Here is a 14,620-nt window from a genome sequence, read left to right on the forward strand (position 1 = left end):
TATCATAACATCGCAGCTTTACCACAAGAACATCACAAATATAACATTCTTTATCACGTTTGTATGACAACTACATCACAAATTAATCATAATTACATTACAGCTGTATAACAACATTATACCTAGTTCATAACTACATCACAACTCTACCAATATTATCACAACTGTATTTTAACTATAACACAGCCTATAACATGGCTGTGCTTAAACTGTCGCAAATGTATTACATCATATCAGATCAATACTGTATCACATCTTAGCAGCACCATAACATTATAGCAGTATTACGATTGTCTTTGAACATTAATCTCTGTTTCCCGCCCATTTCATCTGTCCATCTTTCCTCCCATCAATCACTTCCTTCTCCAGTACCTCATTATATTATCATTTATCCACCTCCTACCCTCTGCTTTTACCTATCAAACATCAAACAATTAAGCGTTTTGCCTCTGGTGGTGAACTGATCAGTAAAAGGGAGAGAATATCTTCTCGCTTATGCAAAGTTGAAGAATAGGCAAATTTAACTTTTAATCTAAACTTCTAATTTTTTTTCTTTTTCCTACACAAAATAGAATAAAGTTCCTAATGTCTTTTTGTGGTAGATAGCCACGTATACTGCTGTTTCATCTTTCTTTGGAATCGCCAGCACGGCATAATAAAAGACACACATTTATTAAGCTAAATTCAATATTCTACGAAACTTCAAAAAAAAAAAAAATAAGGAAAAATAAAGAGAGAATGTAGAAGATAGATAATAGGTTAAAAGATATATTTCATCTTCTCTTTTTAATTTTTAGTTTTCTGTATAATGCTCTAAATTTTCCAATATTTCCTTGTAACTCATCTTTTCAAAATAAACCCAATACTCTTTCATTGGTTCAATATATCTCTACCTACAGGTTACCTCCTCAAGATACAGCCAAACAGAAACTCGAGAGATAAAGAGGGAACATAGGTGTGTGTATATATATGTGTGTGTGTATATGAGGTGTGAACTCACCTCACGTCACACGGATCCTGGTTACCTTTCACGCCGGTCAACCCTCACCCGGCGACGATGAGGTCTCGTCTCACTGCTGTTATCGGCGGCGGCAGTGGAAGTAGTCATCATCGTAGTCTCCGTGGTGGCGGTGGCGGTATTATAATAGTGATGGCGGTGATTGTTACCATGCTGACCTCGGCATTGACTCTGTCCGCCAACCAGACGAACACGAGTTCGACCGTCGGTGAGTATCAACACTTTCTTTTGTAGATCATTGCAGTTGTCGTCGGCGTCGTCATCATCATCATCATCATCATCATCATCATCATCATCATCATCATCATCATCATCATCATCAGTAGCAGCAGCAACAACAGCAACAGCAGCTGTGGTTGCATCTCTAGTAGCAACATTACAACCATCATCATCATCATCATCATCATCATCACCACCACCACCACCACCACCAGCGTTATCATCATCAATGACAACAACAACTACAACAACAACTACAACAACAATAACACCAATAACAACAACATCAACATCATCATCATCACCATCATCATCATCACCATCATCACCACCACCACCACCACCAGCAGCAGCAGCAGCAGCAGCAGCAGCAGCAGCAGCGTCATCATCATCAATGACAACAACAACAATAACACCAATAAGAACAACATCAACATCATCATCAACACCATCATCACCGTCCTCATACTAAGGCAAACCTTGAATTCCGCAAACTGTGTACCACAAGGACCTATCCTCTCGTCCATTCCATTTGATTTACAACATATGTGTCTCAGCCTTCCACCATTCTCTAATCCTATTTCAAGCGCCTAGAAAATTAAGTTCTTAGTTTTTGAAAGTATGAAAATACTGAAGATTTAGTTTTTGAAAATACCAAGGAGTAAAATAACAGTGCAGTGCTAGAAAAGAAGGGAAAACAAGAAAGATTATGATACGAGGTGGTGGCCTGAAAAGTTCCTGGCTTTAGGTAAAAGAAAATACAAGAGGATCGGTCAATTATAACTAGTGGGACCCGTGAATATTTCACGGAATTAATGGTGAACTCATTGTTTTGTTCTTTTCCTGAAAACATTATCCAAAAACCCTGGAGGCGTAGCCTGTGTTGTGTCTGTATCGATAGATCGTCGCTCATTTGCTAATCATTGAAAAGTGGAAGAAATTAGAATACAATTATTACTTAATGCACTTTATACAGGGCGTCCACAAGGTCTCGGTACATGGAGTAAATAAAATCATAACATAAACAATTAAATATAACAAACAATAATTTCTTAAAGTATGTGTTAATCTCCATGTACCCAGACTTTGCGGACACCCTGTATATACACTTTATGCACAATTTTATAGACTTAATACACAACACTCTCCCGCTTTCTCTCTCACTCTTTGCCTTACCTTCTTTTTCTCTCTTCTTTTTCTTTCGCTCTTCGCTTTTCCCTATAGCTAATCCTGTGAAAGCGTTACAGACGGGCTAAGTTACGGAGAAAAAACCTAGTTTAAAAAAAATATACATTTCATTCACCACCCCTTCTCCTTCCCCTGTCTACCATTTCTCTCCTCTCTTCTCTCAGGCGCCTGTAGCGGCATTCATTTCCGAATCGGAGTGAAATTCCGCCGGGGTCGACTTTGCCTTTCATTCTTTCGGGGTCGATGAATAAGTGCTAGTAAAACACAGGGGTCAATGGGATCGACTAGTCCCCTCCCCAAATTTCAGGCCTTGTGCCCATTGTAGAAAGGATTATTTACACTACCCTTTTTAGAATCGATATCAAAATGTTTAGAGACTTTCTGCTTATATTGTTAAAAGTTACCCGTAACTATGGCTACTACATATAAGAGAATTGAGGTCGTCAGTGGTAGCGTCAAACGTACACGTCAATCCACACCGAGCCAATATAAAGCAGAACAGTTCATGGTGCTTTAGTCGCATGGGAGGTGCCGTTCATCTTTTCTGTGTCGATTAAATAAATACCAATTGAGCACTGGGATCTATGTAATCGACTTGTTCCCTTCCCTCAAAGTTGCAGACCTTTTGCCAAAAATTAGGTGTGATTTATTGCTGACCCCATTTTTTGCACGGAGCTGATTTAGCCGCGCTATTTGTGCCATGGTGAATCTGGCAATCGCAAAAGGATAAAAGGAAAAGAAAAAAAAAACTCTCTGTAATTTCCCCTTCCTTTTGTTCCTAAAGCATGTGATTATTTTGGTTGATGGTTAATCCAATCTTGTTTGAAGTATTTAGTTACGGCTCTTTATGTTCCCATTTCAAAACCCACCGAGGTCAACTTCGCCTTTCATCTTCCCGAGGTCAATAAATAAAATATCAAGCAACTAATAGGTACGATTTAATCGACTATTCGCTTTCCAAACTATGTGGCATTGTGCCAGGGTTATAAATTATTATTTCAATGTAATTATGTACCTATTTACTTCTTTGTATTACCATTATATTTCGTTTTTCGTTTGCCTGAATATCAATTTTCGTGTAACCATTAATGCAGCATGATATGAAATGTTGAATAGATATTGGTTATGTTAGGATTGTAGGATTGGGTAAAAGGTAAAGTCCTACTTCGGTCATGAATGGCTACGGGATTGCACCTAGAAAGTTCCTCTCCGCGGTACAAGTCCGGACAAGGTTCTTTATGGAAGACCAGCAGTCGCGCATGCATATCAGTCTCCCCTCTCCACACCAAAGATGTTATCCAAGGGGAAAGCAAAGGCCGATACAGCTTGGCACCAGTGACATCACAACTCATTTCTACAGATGAGTGAACTGGAACAACATAAAACAAAGTGTCTTGCTCAAGAGCACAACACTCAGCTCGGTCTGGGATTTGAACTCACTGCCTTATGATTGTGAGCCCGACGCTCTAACCACTGAGCCATGCGCTTTCCAATTTCATAAAAAGTAGCATAAAATTTTGAAAGAGGATTGCATTGGGGTAGAAAGAAGCTCCGAATAGAAATTTTATGGGTAAACCTTCCGATATATGTAAAATTAGAGTGTAAATCACGTAGTTAATAATTTAATGTGCCATTTCAGAATATTTCTCTTTAAGAAATAAAAATAAACCAAACATTTGTTTCACTAACCCCTTATATTTTGATGGTTACATATTTTGAAGGCTGCTTTTCATCTTTTCGGGATCGATAAAATAAGCACCAGCTGGACATTGTGACCAACATATTTGATTTTGTCCTTCCTCTCAAAATTGCTGGCCTCTGGATATAGCAGAGAAAGTTATTAGAAACAATATAAGCAAAATAAAATATTTTTTGGTTGTTCCTCGAAACGCTGGAATTTTTTCAATCGTTTCGGTATTAAGTTGACAAGCCACGGTTTCTAGACTTGACCCAAACTTGCGGATTAATTTTCAGGACTTTCATTTGAGGCCACTTGATATACTAAAGCTCTATTTCTTATAGTTAAGTATTCTATTGAATTGCATATTAAATTGTTAACGCATATTACAAAGGTAATGAGCTGGCAAAAATGTTAGCGTTTTTGGACAAAATGCTAACTGACGTTTCTTCTGGCGGTTTACATTCTGAGTTCAAATCTATAATTTGCTCGTAGTAGTTATTACCATTAATGGTTTTATTCAGCACATCTGTTGGTGAGCTATAAGCTAGACAAAGGAGATTAGGAATCTCCCTGAAATACTTCCCTGTAGGACTTCTTTTTCTCTGTAGTAATGTAGGTATTTATAATAAAGTGTGAAGAATCGACATATTCCTAGAGATAATCAAATGGTGTAACATATTCCGAGGAGGTAATCCAAGGTTTAAGGTGTCCAAGAATTAAGTATTCCAAAGTATTTGTCGGATGGACGTGGAAGGTCTGCGTGAGCGTGCATCGCTTGTGATTGATTCGGTTATTTATAATTTTGGTATGGCATGATTGTTACATAGACTTAGTATAGTTGGTTTATTGGTACACATATTCTTCTGTATCTAGTTTAGTTATTTGCTTATACGTATATAGTTGAAGGGTAGATGTCTCTGGTGATCTTGTTTTTTGGAAATCAATATTTTCCTCTTTAATAACTCTCCAGGAGATCGTTCTGCTCTGTTTACTAATTTCTTTAATGTCTTCAGCACATATTCATGAATATTGATTAGAAATTGGGAACCTCGATAATTCTAGGAGCTTTTCAGTTGTTATTGACGATAAGATAATCGATAAAATGAATAGAAAGAAAAGAAATAAAGAAATGGAAGATAATCTAATTACCTGTAAGATCGATATTAATCATCATTAATAATATATCTATTTTCCTTGGTTTGTTACATACACTGAGATTTTCCTTTATCAAGACATGAATTTCTTACATTATTATTGTTATTGCATGGGTAGCGAGCTGGCAGAATCGTTAACACAATGAGCAAAAAATGCTTAGCAGTATTTCGTCCGTCTAAGTTCAGATTCCACCGAGGTCAATTTTTGCCTTTCATTTTTTTCGGGGTCGATAAAATAAGTACCAGTTGAGGACTGGAGTCGATGTAATTGACTTAACCCTTCCCTGACATTGCTGGCTTTGTAGTATATGATATATATAGTTTTACATATTAATAAAGCATTTTAGGCACTTTATCCTTTGTTTTCCACATGCACCCATCGATTTTAATCTCAACAGAAAAAAAAAACTTTGGTCGTTTTGGCTACACATACCAAACACCGTGTGTCTCAAAAAGATTAAAATCGTTAGGGCGGCAAGCTAGCAGAATCGTTAGCACATCGGACAAAATGAGTTGAAATTTCGCCGAGGTTTGTTTTGCCTTTCATCTTTTCCAGGTCACTAAAATAAATATCAATCAAGTACCGGTGTCATGTAATAGACGTTCCCTTCTACCCTCAAATCTGCTGTCCTTGTGTCAAAACTAGAAGAATCAGCACGTCGAACGAAATATGTAGTGGCATTTCTTCTGCCTCCTCGCATTGTGAGTTCAAATATCGCCGAGATCAGCTTTGCCTGCTATTCTTTCGGAGTTGATAATTACTAGTTGAGCATTGGGGTCGATATTATTGACCTGCCCGTCCCCCTAAAATTGCTGGCCTGGTACCTAAACTTGAAACGAAAGGTGGTGATCTGGCAGAGTCATTAGCGCATAGGACAAAATACTTAGCAGCATTTCTTCCGGCTCTTTATGTCCTGAGTTTAAATTCCACCGGGGTTGATTATTTTGTTTTTCATCCTTTCGGGATCGATAGAATAAGTACTCGTTAGACTCCAGGGTCGATGTTATGGACTTATCGTCTACCCTAAAATTTTGGGCTTTGTACTAAAATTAGAAAGAATTATTTTAATTATATTTGTTTTCCTTGGTTTGATAAATAGGCAGAGATATTTTTTGCACAAATATGAATTTATTATATCTTTAAACACTCATAAATATGTTCAAAGTTACCGAAAATGCTGATGGCTTACAATTGTTGTGAGAATACCCTAACAATGTTTACAGAACCTAATATTTTCTCGAAGATCGCTTATTTCTACTTTGTAGGTAAGTTGTCAATGTTTTTACAGAATTTGTTATACAGAGTGGGGCAAAAGTCAAGTACTAAAACATTTGACATTTTGAGCTGGCAGAATCGTTAGCACGCTGGACTAAATGCTTAGCGGTATTTCGCTGTCGCTACGTTCTGAGTTCAAACTCTGTCGAGATCGGCTTTCCCTTTCCTCCTTTCGGGGTTGATGTGATCGACTCACCCACTCCCCACAAATTTCAGGCCTTGTGCCTATAATAGAAAGGATTATTATTCATTCTGTTCATCATATATACAAGTACGTGTGTAGCTATGATTATTTTATTTATTTTATCTAATTTTAGAAACATTGAAGCATGTCTTTGACAATTCTGGGGCGTATTGAACTTATTTTGTACGTAACTTTTGCCAACCCTGTAAATTATTCCATTTATGCAAATTATAAAGGGAGTGACAAGCACATCCATTGTCTTCCATAATATTATTTTTCATTCAGAAATTCAGTAATGCGTCAGCTCACTTGTACGTAACATTAAGTTATTTAGTATTTCTCTGTCGATAGTTTATACACTATTGTCATTTTTATCAGGGAAGACTATTTTAGAGTTACCATGTGTTATCTGGTGGTGCATTCGTATACTAATGTACCTTAGTAGTTTTACATCGTCATTTTATAAGGCAGATGAGTGTTCATAAGCATACAAAGGAAACATTTTTTTTTAACAATCGAAATAGCTGCATTGCTACGTTGCGAAGTTCCAATAGATTTGTTGTTTAAGATAGTTTAAGAAATCTTTGTACAATGTGTATTATTTTAGATCATTCTCATATATATATGCCTCTTTCCTTCGTTTGTTCACTTACTTGCGCGCGTGCATGTGTGTTTATGCAAGTGAGTGGGCAAACGAAAGAAAGAGGTACTAAACACATTTTGTAGAAGTACATATACTTATATTTAATAACAGCTTGATTCGGCTCCATATAACATAATCTTCGTATGCTAGTCACACAAACGTAGCTCCTCAGGCATAGGCCACCTGAGTGAGTGGACAACTGAGAAGCTAGGTGTGGGCAGAATTTTAAGTATGTAGGCACAGTGTGGATCAATGTTTAAGAATTTATCTTCGCAATCTTGAAGTCTCACTTTTGATTCCATGCGTGGTGTCAAGAGCAAGTGTCATTTTCTTTAGCATCGAATTGACACATACCTTGTGAGTGAAAACTGTAGAGCGAAACTGTATGTAAACCCGTCGGATGGATTGCAACTGTAATTTAAAGGTCCAGCCTTGTCACGCTGAGGAACACTGACTTTACCTGAGAATTACATTGTGGATAATCCAGGCACTTACACTCTTATTCAATGAGCCCGCTGGTTCAGTTGATCGAACAACCGAACACTCATGGTCGGTAATTCTTAACTAGATCCATTTTACTTTCAGTATATTTTGTAGTGATGGCCTCTGTGAGGTTATTGAATTAGCATATGGCCCGATGATCTCATTAAGTTTCCTATGCATGATATACTGCTTCAGAATATATCTCTGATTTTATCCATTTGGAAAACATTGGCCTTGAACCGCAATTATCAGACTTTTCAGTCCCCTCTTTCAGCTGCAAAACGCCGAACCAGCTATGCCTCTGTAATCTGTCGTAATATGGTTTATTTACTCGAATTGTCTGTATACACTTTCTTGGTTGCACTTTGATCCAATCCTTGATACAGCAAAAATAAATAACCTTCCAAACTTCAGTTTTCTCTAATGCGGTCATATTAGATCTCTCGACCATGATTAAACTCTTAGTTTATTCAGAGAAATCCAATAGTATCTTGCAGCCTCTTACTCGTGGTTCTACTATTTTTCTTATACATTGAACCCAAACTTATTCACTACTTTCTAGTGTATTCTTTTTCTTACCGCCATCATACCTTATTTTATATTATTTAAGTGACATCTTGCTGCATTCACACAATCTTTGGTTGAATAGGTTTATCTATTTCGTCGCACATCCGTCATTTACTATTTTACTTTCCATTTACTATTTTCCCAACAGCTGTCTATGCACATAAAAAGAAATCTTCTAATCACATGTATATTCACAGCCAGTAATTTCTATTTTACTCATTAGTTCTTCATCTTTAATCCAAACTCATTGTTCTTCTGCCATATCTTCTTGTTTGCCTGGTAAACTAACAAACCAACCAGTTTTCCATCTTTCTTTTTCTTTGTTGCCTTTTCTTCTACATATTCACCATTAATCTTTCTGGCTACACACGTTTCTGGATATGCCTCTTAAAGGCCTACAATTAGCAACTGTTCTATGCATATTACATCGAGTAGTTTTTAGCTCTTGCCTTTCTATATACATTGCTTTATGGATGGAATTCATTTATTGCTAACAGCTTTCTGTTTCTATTAATTTAATCAAATTCCTTCTTTGTCCACCGAAGAAAGGTTGCAGAATATATCTATACTGGTATTTTTTCTTGGTGTTGATGACTTATATTATAGTGTTTTGTTTTTTTAATATTCACTTCTGCTTCTAGGATTTTTCTGTCCTTATATTTTTTCCTATCTTTATCTCTCCTTTCTGTTTCACTTCATCTTGCAACAATCTCTAGATATTAAAACCCTCGCTCTCCTTCAGAAACTCTATTACTTGATTATTCCTTATTATATTTAAAGTAATGCCGTCATCTGGTTGTTATACACACATCTTCAGCCAACGTCTTGGTTGTTATACTCATAACATATATATATACATATTCAGATAAAATCCAGGCTACATATGTTTCATAGCTAACAGAACTTCGGAAGTAGTAATATCCAAACGAGGGTAGACTGTTAGCTACTCGTCAGGTCAAAAATACCTTAGGCAAATGAAAGTTACATTGTCGTCAAGGGATCCTATGTTAACTCGCGGAAGATTTGATCGAAAATGCGTGGAAAGCACTGAGTGAGAGAACAAAAGGGAAAACTTATTTGCGAAGAAATAATATATAGGAGTGAGCAAATGTCTAGTACTGAGTGGAAATATTTATCCCTAAACTCCCATATCGGCCTTTTGGTGCAAAATGCACTCTTGCTTATATCACTAGTCAATGACAAGAGCAAACAAGATCAATATCACGTGATCTGGTAGTCTCGGCCCTAGAGTTAGTGGGGTTTATCAGCAAGAGTACATTCTGCACCAGAAAGCTTGTATGAGAGTAACTACTGCAGTAAAGTTTGTTCTTAGAACATCCACATTTAAGTGGGGATAAATATTGGTTTCAAAGTTTGGCAAAAGGCCAGCAAGTTGGGGGTGGGTGGGGGTAAGTTGACTACATCGACCTCAGTGCTCAACTGGTACTCTTTATCGACCCCGAAAGATTGAAAGGCAAAGTCGACCTTGGCGTAATTTGAACTCAGAACCAATAGATGGACGAATTGCCGATAAGCATTTCGCCCGGCGTGCTAATGATTCTTATTTCTTTATTGCCCACAAGGGGCTACACACAGAGGGGACAAACAAGGACAGACAACCGGATTAAGTCGATTATATCGACCCCAGTGTGTAACTGGTACTTAATTTATCGACTCCGAAAGGATGAAAGGCAAAGTCGACCTCGGCGGAATTTGAACTCAGAACGTAGCGGCAGGCGAAATACCGCTAAGCATTTCGCCCGACGTGCTAAAGTTTCTTATTTCTTTATCGCCCACAAGGGGCAATAGAGGGGACAATAGAGGGGACAAACAAAGACAGACAAAGGGATTAAGTCGATTATATCGACCCCAGTACGTAACTGGTACTTAATTTATCGACCCCGAAAGGATGAAAGGCAAAGTGCTAACGTGCTAACGTTTCTGCCAGCTCACCGCCTTAGTGGAGACAAATGTTACCTCTTGGCAATAGTAGTGGTTATGATGAGTTAGGGTAGGTGGTGGTGGAAGTTTTGAAGGATATAGTGTCTCGACAGCTAACAGCTGATGCAGGTAGTTTATTCCATGCTCCAGCAATTCTGAGCGTGAAAGTATGTTTCCAAAAGTGTACTGTGTTATTTTTTCGATTTTGTAAGCATGTCTACGAGTGTTTGACAAGGAATTCAAAGAGGTGTCCTAAGGTTGTAGTTGGAAAGATGGTGAATAATCTGGTGGTGGGGAAGAGATGATTAATGTTTGTGGCAGAGAGGAATATGGTTTTGGTTATAGTGGGGGCGATAGTGGTAGCAGAGATGATGGAAGGATAGTAGGGTGTGGGTGGAGGCAAATTTGGGGGGTTAGAAAAGAAGCAGCATTGAGGGGTGGGGGTGATATAAGTTGTGGTTGGTGATGTTTATAGTAGTAGTTAGGGGTAATAGTAGTTACCACGGAATGGTGGTGATGATGGCACGGTTGGAGTGGAGGAGCAGTGAACTGACGGCTGAATTAAATGTAATGTTTGTGTGGGAGTGGCTGTGGAGGTGATGGCTGCGAGGATGATAGTAGTGGTGATGATGGCGGGAGCAGCGATAGTAGCAATATTAAGAATACTAAGTCATGGAAAGAGAGAGGTGATGCAATAGCATTGGGGGCGGCGGCTGTGGTGGAGGAGGTAGTGGTGATGGTGGCGGTGACGGTGGTGACAGCGATGGTGGCGGCGGTGGTGGTGGTGGTGGTGGGGTAGTGGTGTTGTGCTGTGTCCTGATTAATTAAACCAATATTTATCTGAGTAGATGTTTTTACTTTAACATTGTTAATCTCTTGCACCAGTTTTTCTTCCACTTGATGAACTAACATGTTGATCAGGTCCTTAATACAGTTGAGAGAGAGAGAGAGAGAGAGAGAGAGAGAGAGAGAGAGAGAGAGAGAGAGAGAGAGAGAGAGAGAGAGAGAGAGAGAGAGAGAGAGAGAGAGAGCTATAGAAAAAAAAGGTGAGGAATAAAATGAAGCGTACGAAAGGAGAAGAAAAAGTAGTAAATATAAGGAAATTTAAAGAGATGGCAGTGGATAGTGGAAGAGACAAAATAAATATTTGCTAAATTCATCTAACTGGTTTCTTTCTTTTCGCTTTTTTTTTTCTGGGCACACAATTAATAGTTGTTTGCAAGAGGGCTGAAAAGAACGGAATGACCGAGAGTTTAACGTTTGGGTTTTCCTGCTCAACTTCAGTTATGCGGCACTTCAATGTAACCATGAAAAACACCTCGCATTGATCTACATTTCCTCAATTCCTACCAAGCGACTGAAGAATAGGGAACAGGTTCGTACACCACGAGAGTTTCTTACTATTTGTAAGAATAGTGAGAGAGTAACAAGTTCTTACATTGGCATAAGGCGAGGAATTTTGGAGAAGTGAACAGTCGATTGTTTCGATCCCAATACTGGAGTGGCATATTTTATCGACCCTGGAGGGATGGAAGGCAAACTCAACCTCGGGGGTGGGGGGCGAATATGAACGCAGAAAGAAAAGCTGGAAGAAACGTCACTAAGCAGTTTGTTCGGTGCGATAACGATTTTATCTAATTTAGGTACAAGAAATATATTGGTTTCAAGGCCAGCAATTTTGAAGGAGGGAGTGAGTTGATTCGATAGACCCCAGGATTTATTTGGTATTTATTTCATCGACCTCAAAAGGATGAAAGGCAAAGTTCACCTCGGCGGAATTTGAACCCAGAACTTAAAGATGGACAGAATGCCGCTAAGCATTTGCGCGGCGTACAAACGATTCTCCCAGCTCTCCGCCATAGGCACAAGAAAAATATCAAATTAATAACTCACCTTTTATCTTTTATCTTTTTACCTGTTTCAGTCATTAGACTGCGGCCATGCTGGTGCACTGCCTTAGTGAAACGACTCCACTGGACTCAGTATACTTTTTTCTTATTATTATAGACGTCACAAGTATACAATATCGTGAGGTTGTTGACTGAAGATATTGTGTCTACCGGAGGTTCGTACTGTTTGTCGACTCAGACGGACAGTACTTTACGCAATATGCGGGCAGTTCCAAGTAATTCTGACTTTTGCAATACGTCTATATTGTAGGGTATTTCTAAGGTTTTCAGATGTTTTTTTCAGATTGGGTGTTATTGAACCCAATACTCCGATGATAGTAGGAATAACCCTTATGTTTGACTCTTGTAGCTGCCACATTTTAGCGATCTCAATTCTCAGGTCTCCATATTTATCAACCTTTTGTCTTTCTTTCATGATGATATGTTGCTCTCCTGGCACTGCTACGTCAATTATTAGGCACTCTTATTTGTCCCTTCTAAAGGTTACTATGTCCGGCCTTCGGTGCTTAACACCTTGTCTGTCTGGAAGTCAAAGTCCCAGAGGATTTTTATCTTCCCATTTTCGTCCATTACCTTTATTATTATTATTATTATTATTATTATTATTATTATTATTATTATTATTATTATTATTATTATTATTATTTGTGGAGCCTGGTACTTATTCTATCGGCCACTTGTGCCGAACCGCTAAGTTACGAGGACGTAAACGCACCAATATTAGTTGTCAGACCTTTAATAGATAAATAAATATCGCAGATACCGTCATCATCGCATCACTATCATCCCTACAACTATCACCTCCACCGTCACTACCACACAAACATTACCTCTATTTCTACCGTCAATTCACAAACGACTCTACTGATCCCAGTGTACATATTTTTGTAAAGCCTGGTATGTATTCTATCGGGCTGTTACCGAACCGCTAGTTAACGGGAATGTAAACGCACCAATACCGGTTGTCAAGCTTTTAATAAATAAATATAAATTCAGCATTGTTAGTGAAGATGTGGTTATTTTTTTATTCTCTTCTATTGCAGTGGTTGTGACCAGCGGAGACAAGTGGGATCTGGTGGTGTCACAGACTGAGAAATTACTTCCAACTGTGGTCAATCTGACTATATCTAGTTTTGAGAATCTCATCAACAACAGTAAGTATGATAATCATTACCGTTGTCATGTTTAATCCTTGATTTCAATAGAAGCCGACATTAAGCTAGATTCTTGTTATTAACGCTGCTGCTGCTGCTGTTGTTGTTGTTGTTGTTGTTGTTGTTATTGTCGTTGTTGTTGATAATGAAGTGAAGGCAATGGTGGCATTTGTTATTATTAATAACTTTGTGAAGGCGTTGAGCTGGCAGAATCGTTAACACGCTGGGTAAAATAAAATGCTTAGCGGTATTTTGCCCATCTTTATGCTCTGAGTTCAAATTTCACCGGGGTCGACTTTGCCTTTCATACAATTCGGGGTCGATAAAATAAGTATACAATTTTAGTGCTGGGATCGATGTAATCGATTTAACCCATCCCCCGAACTTTCTGGCCGTGTACCAAAATCTGAAGCCATTATTTGTTGTGATTGCTCTTAGAACTATCGTTGATGCCTCGTAATCATGTTTGCCCATGGTTGCAGATGGTATGACTGTTGTTACAGTTATTATTGATGTGTTGTTATATCTGTTTAGTAATTGTTTTTTGTTGTGGGGCAACTTAGTCGTGATTATGGGATTGTGGTGATTGTCGCGTTTAGCCCCGGATTAACCCAGATTTAGTAGACCTTTGAGCAAAGGAATTCCAGCAAGGACCTTTGTGTTTTCTGTTGGTAGGTATGTCGGAAAGTGGAGTCGTATGGCTTAGTGGTTAGGGTGTTGGACTCATGATCGTAAGATTGTGGTTTCAATTCTTGTATCGAACAACGCGTTGTGTTCTTGAGTAAAACACTTCATTTTACGTTGCTTCAGACCACTCAGCTGGCAAAAATGAGTAATCCTGTGATGGAGCAACGTCTCAGCCCTTATGAGTTGGTATGACTTGAGAAAGTAACTTTACTTCACTTTACTAGTTCTGTCGGAAATGCATTGTCCAGTATGTCCTTTATTTTCTCTAGATGGTAATGTGTAATTTGAGGGATAATTGGCTGCCTTTTCTGTTAGGTCGTCCAACCACAAAGAGTCTCTCTTTTTTGCTTGCAATGGATCTTGATATTAGTGTTTATGTCTGTGTTGTTGTTCTTGTTGCTATTTCGTTCCAAGTTTGCACTGATCTCTTCTGAATAACAAAGAATACTAGAAAGCGAGGGAGAAGAGAAAGAGAAAGTGTGTGTGTATGTGTGTGTGTGTGTGTGTGTGTGTGT

The 14,620-nt window shown here is 38.4% G+C and overlaps 1 protein-coding gene across 2 annotated transcripts in view; it reads left to right on the plus strand.

Moving 5' to 3' along the window:
- The window catches only part of LOC106867909 (ionotropic receptor 25a), a 146,218-nt gene that overhangs the window by 61,051 nt on the left and 70,547 nt on the right, over positions 1-14,620 (plus strand). For both annotated transcript variants that reach the window (XM_052969756.1, XM_052969755.1), the window contains exons 2-3: positions 900-1,226; positions 13,308-13,418. In XM_052969756.1, coding sequence (XP_052825716.1) covers positions 1,058-1,226; positions 13,308-13,418 — 280 coding nt within the window. In that variant the 5' untranslated portion in view covers positions 900-1,057. The remainder of the gene's footprint in view (positions 1-899; positions 1,227-13,307; positions 13,419-14,620) is intronic.

The sequence above is a fragment of the Octopus bimaculoides genome, chromosome 7 (assembly GCF_001194135.2).
Source record: "Octopus bimaculoides isolate UCB-OBI-ISO-001 chromosome 7, ASM119413v2, whole genome shotgun sequence".
NCBI classification, from domain to species: domain Eukaryota; kingdom Metazoa; phylum Mollusca; class Cephalopoda; order Octopoda; family Octopodidae; genus Octopus; species Octopus bimaculoides.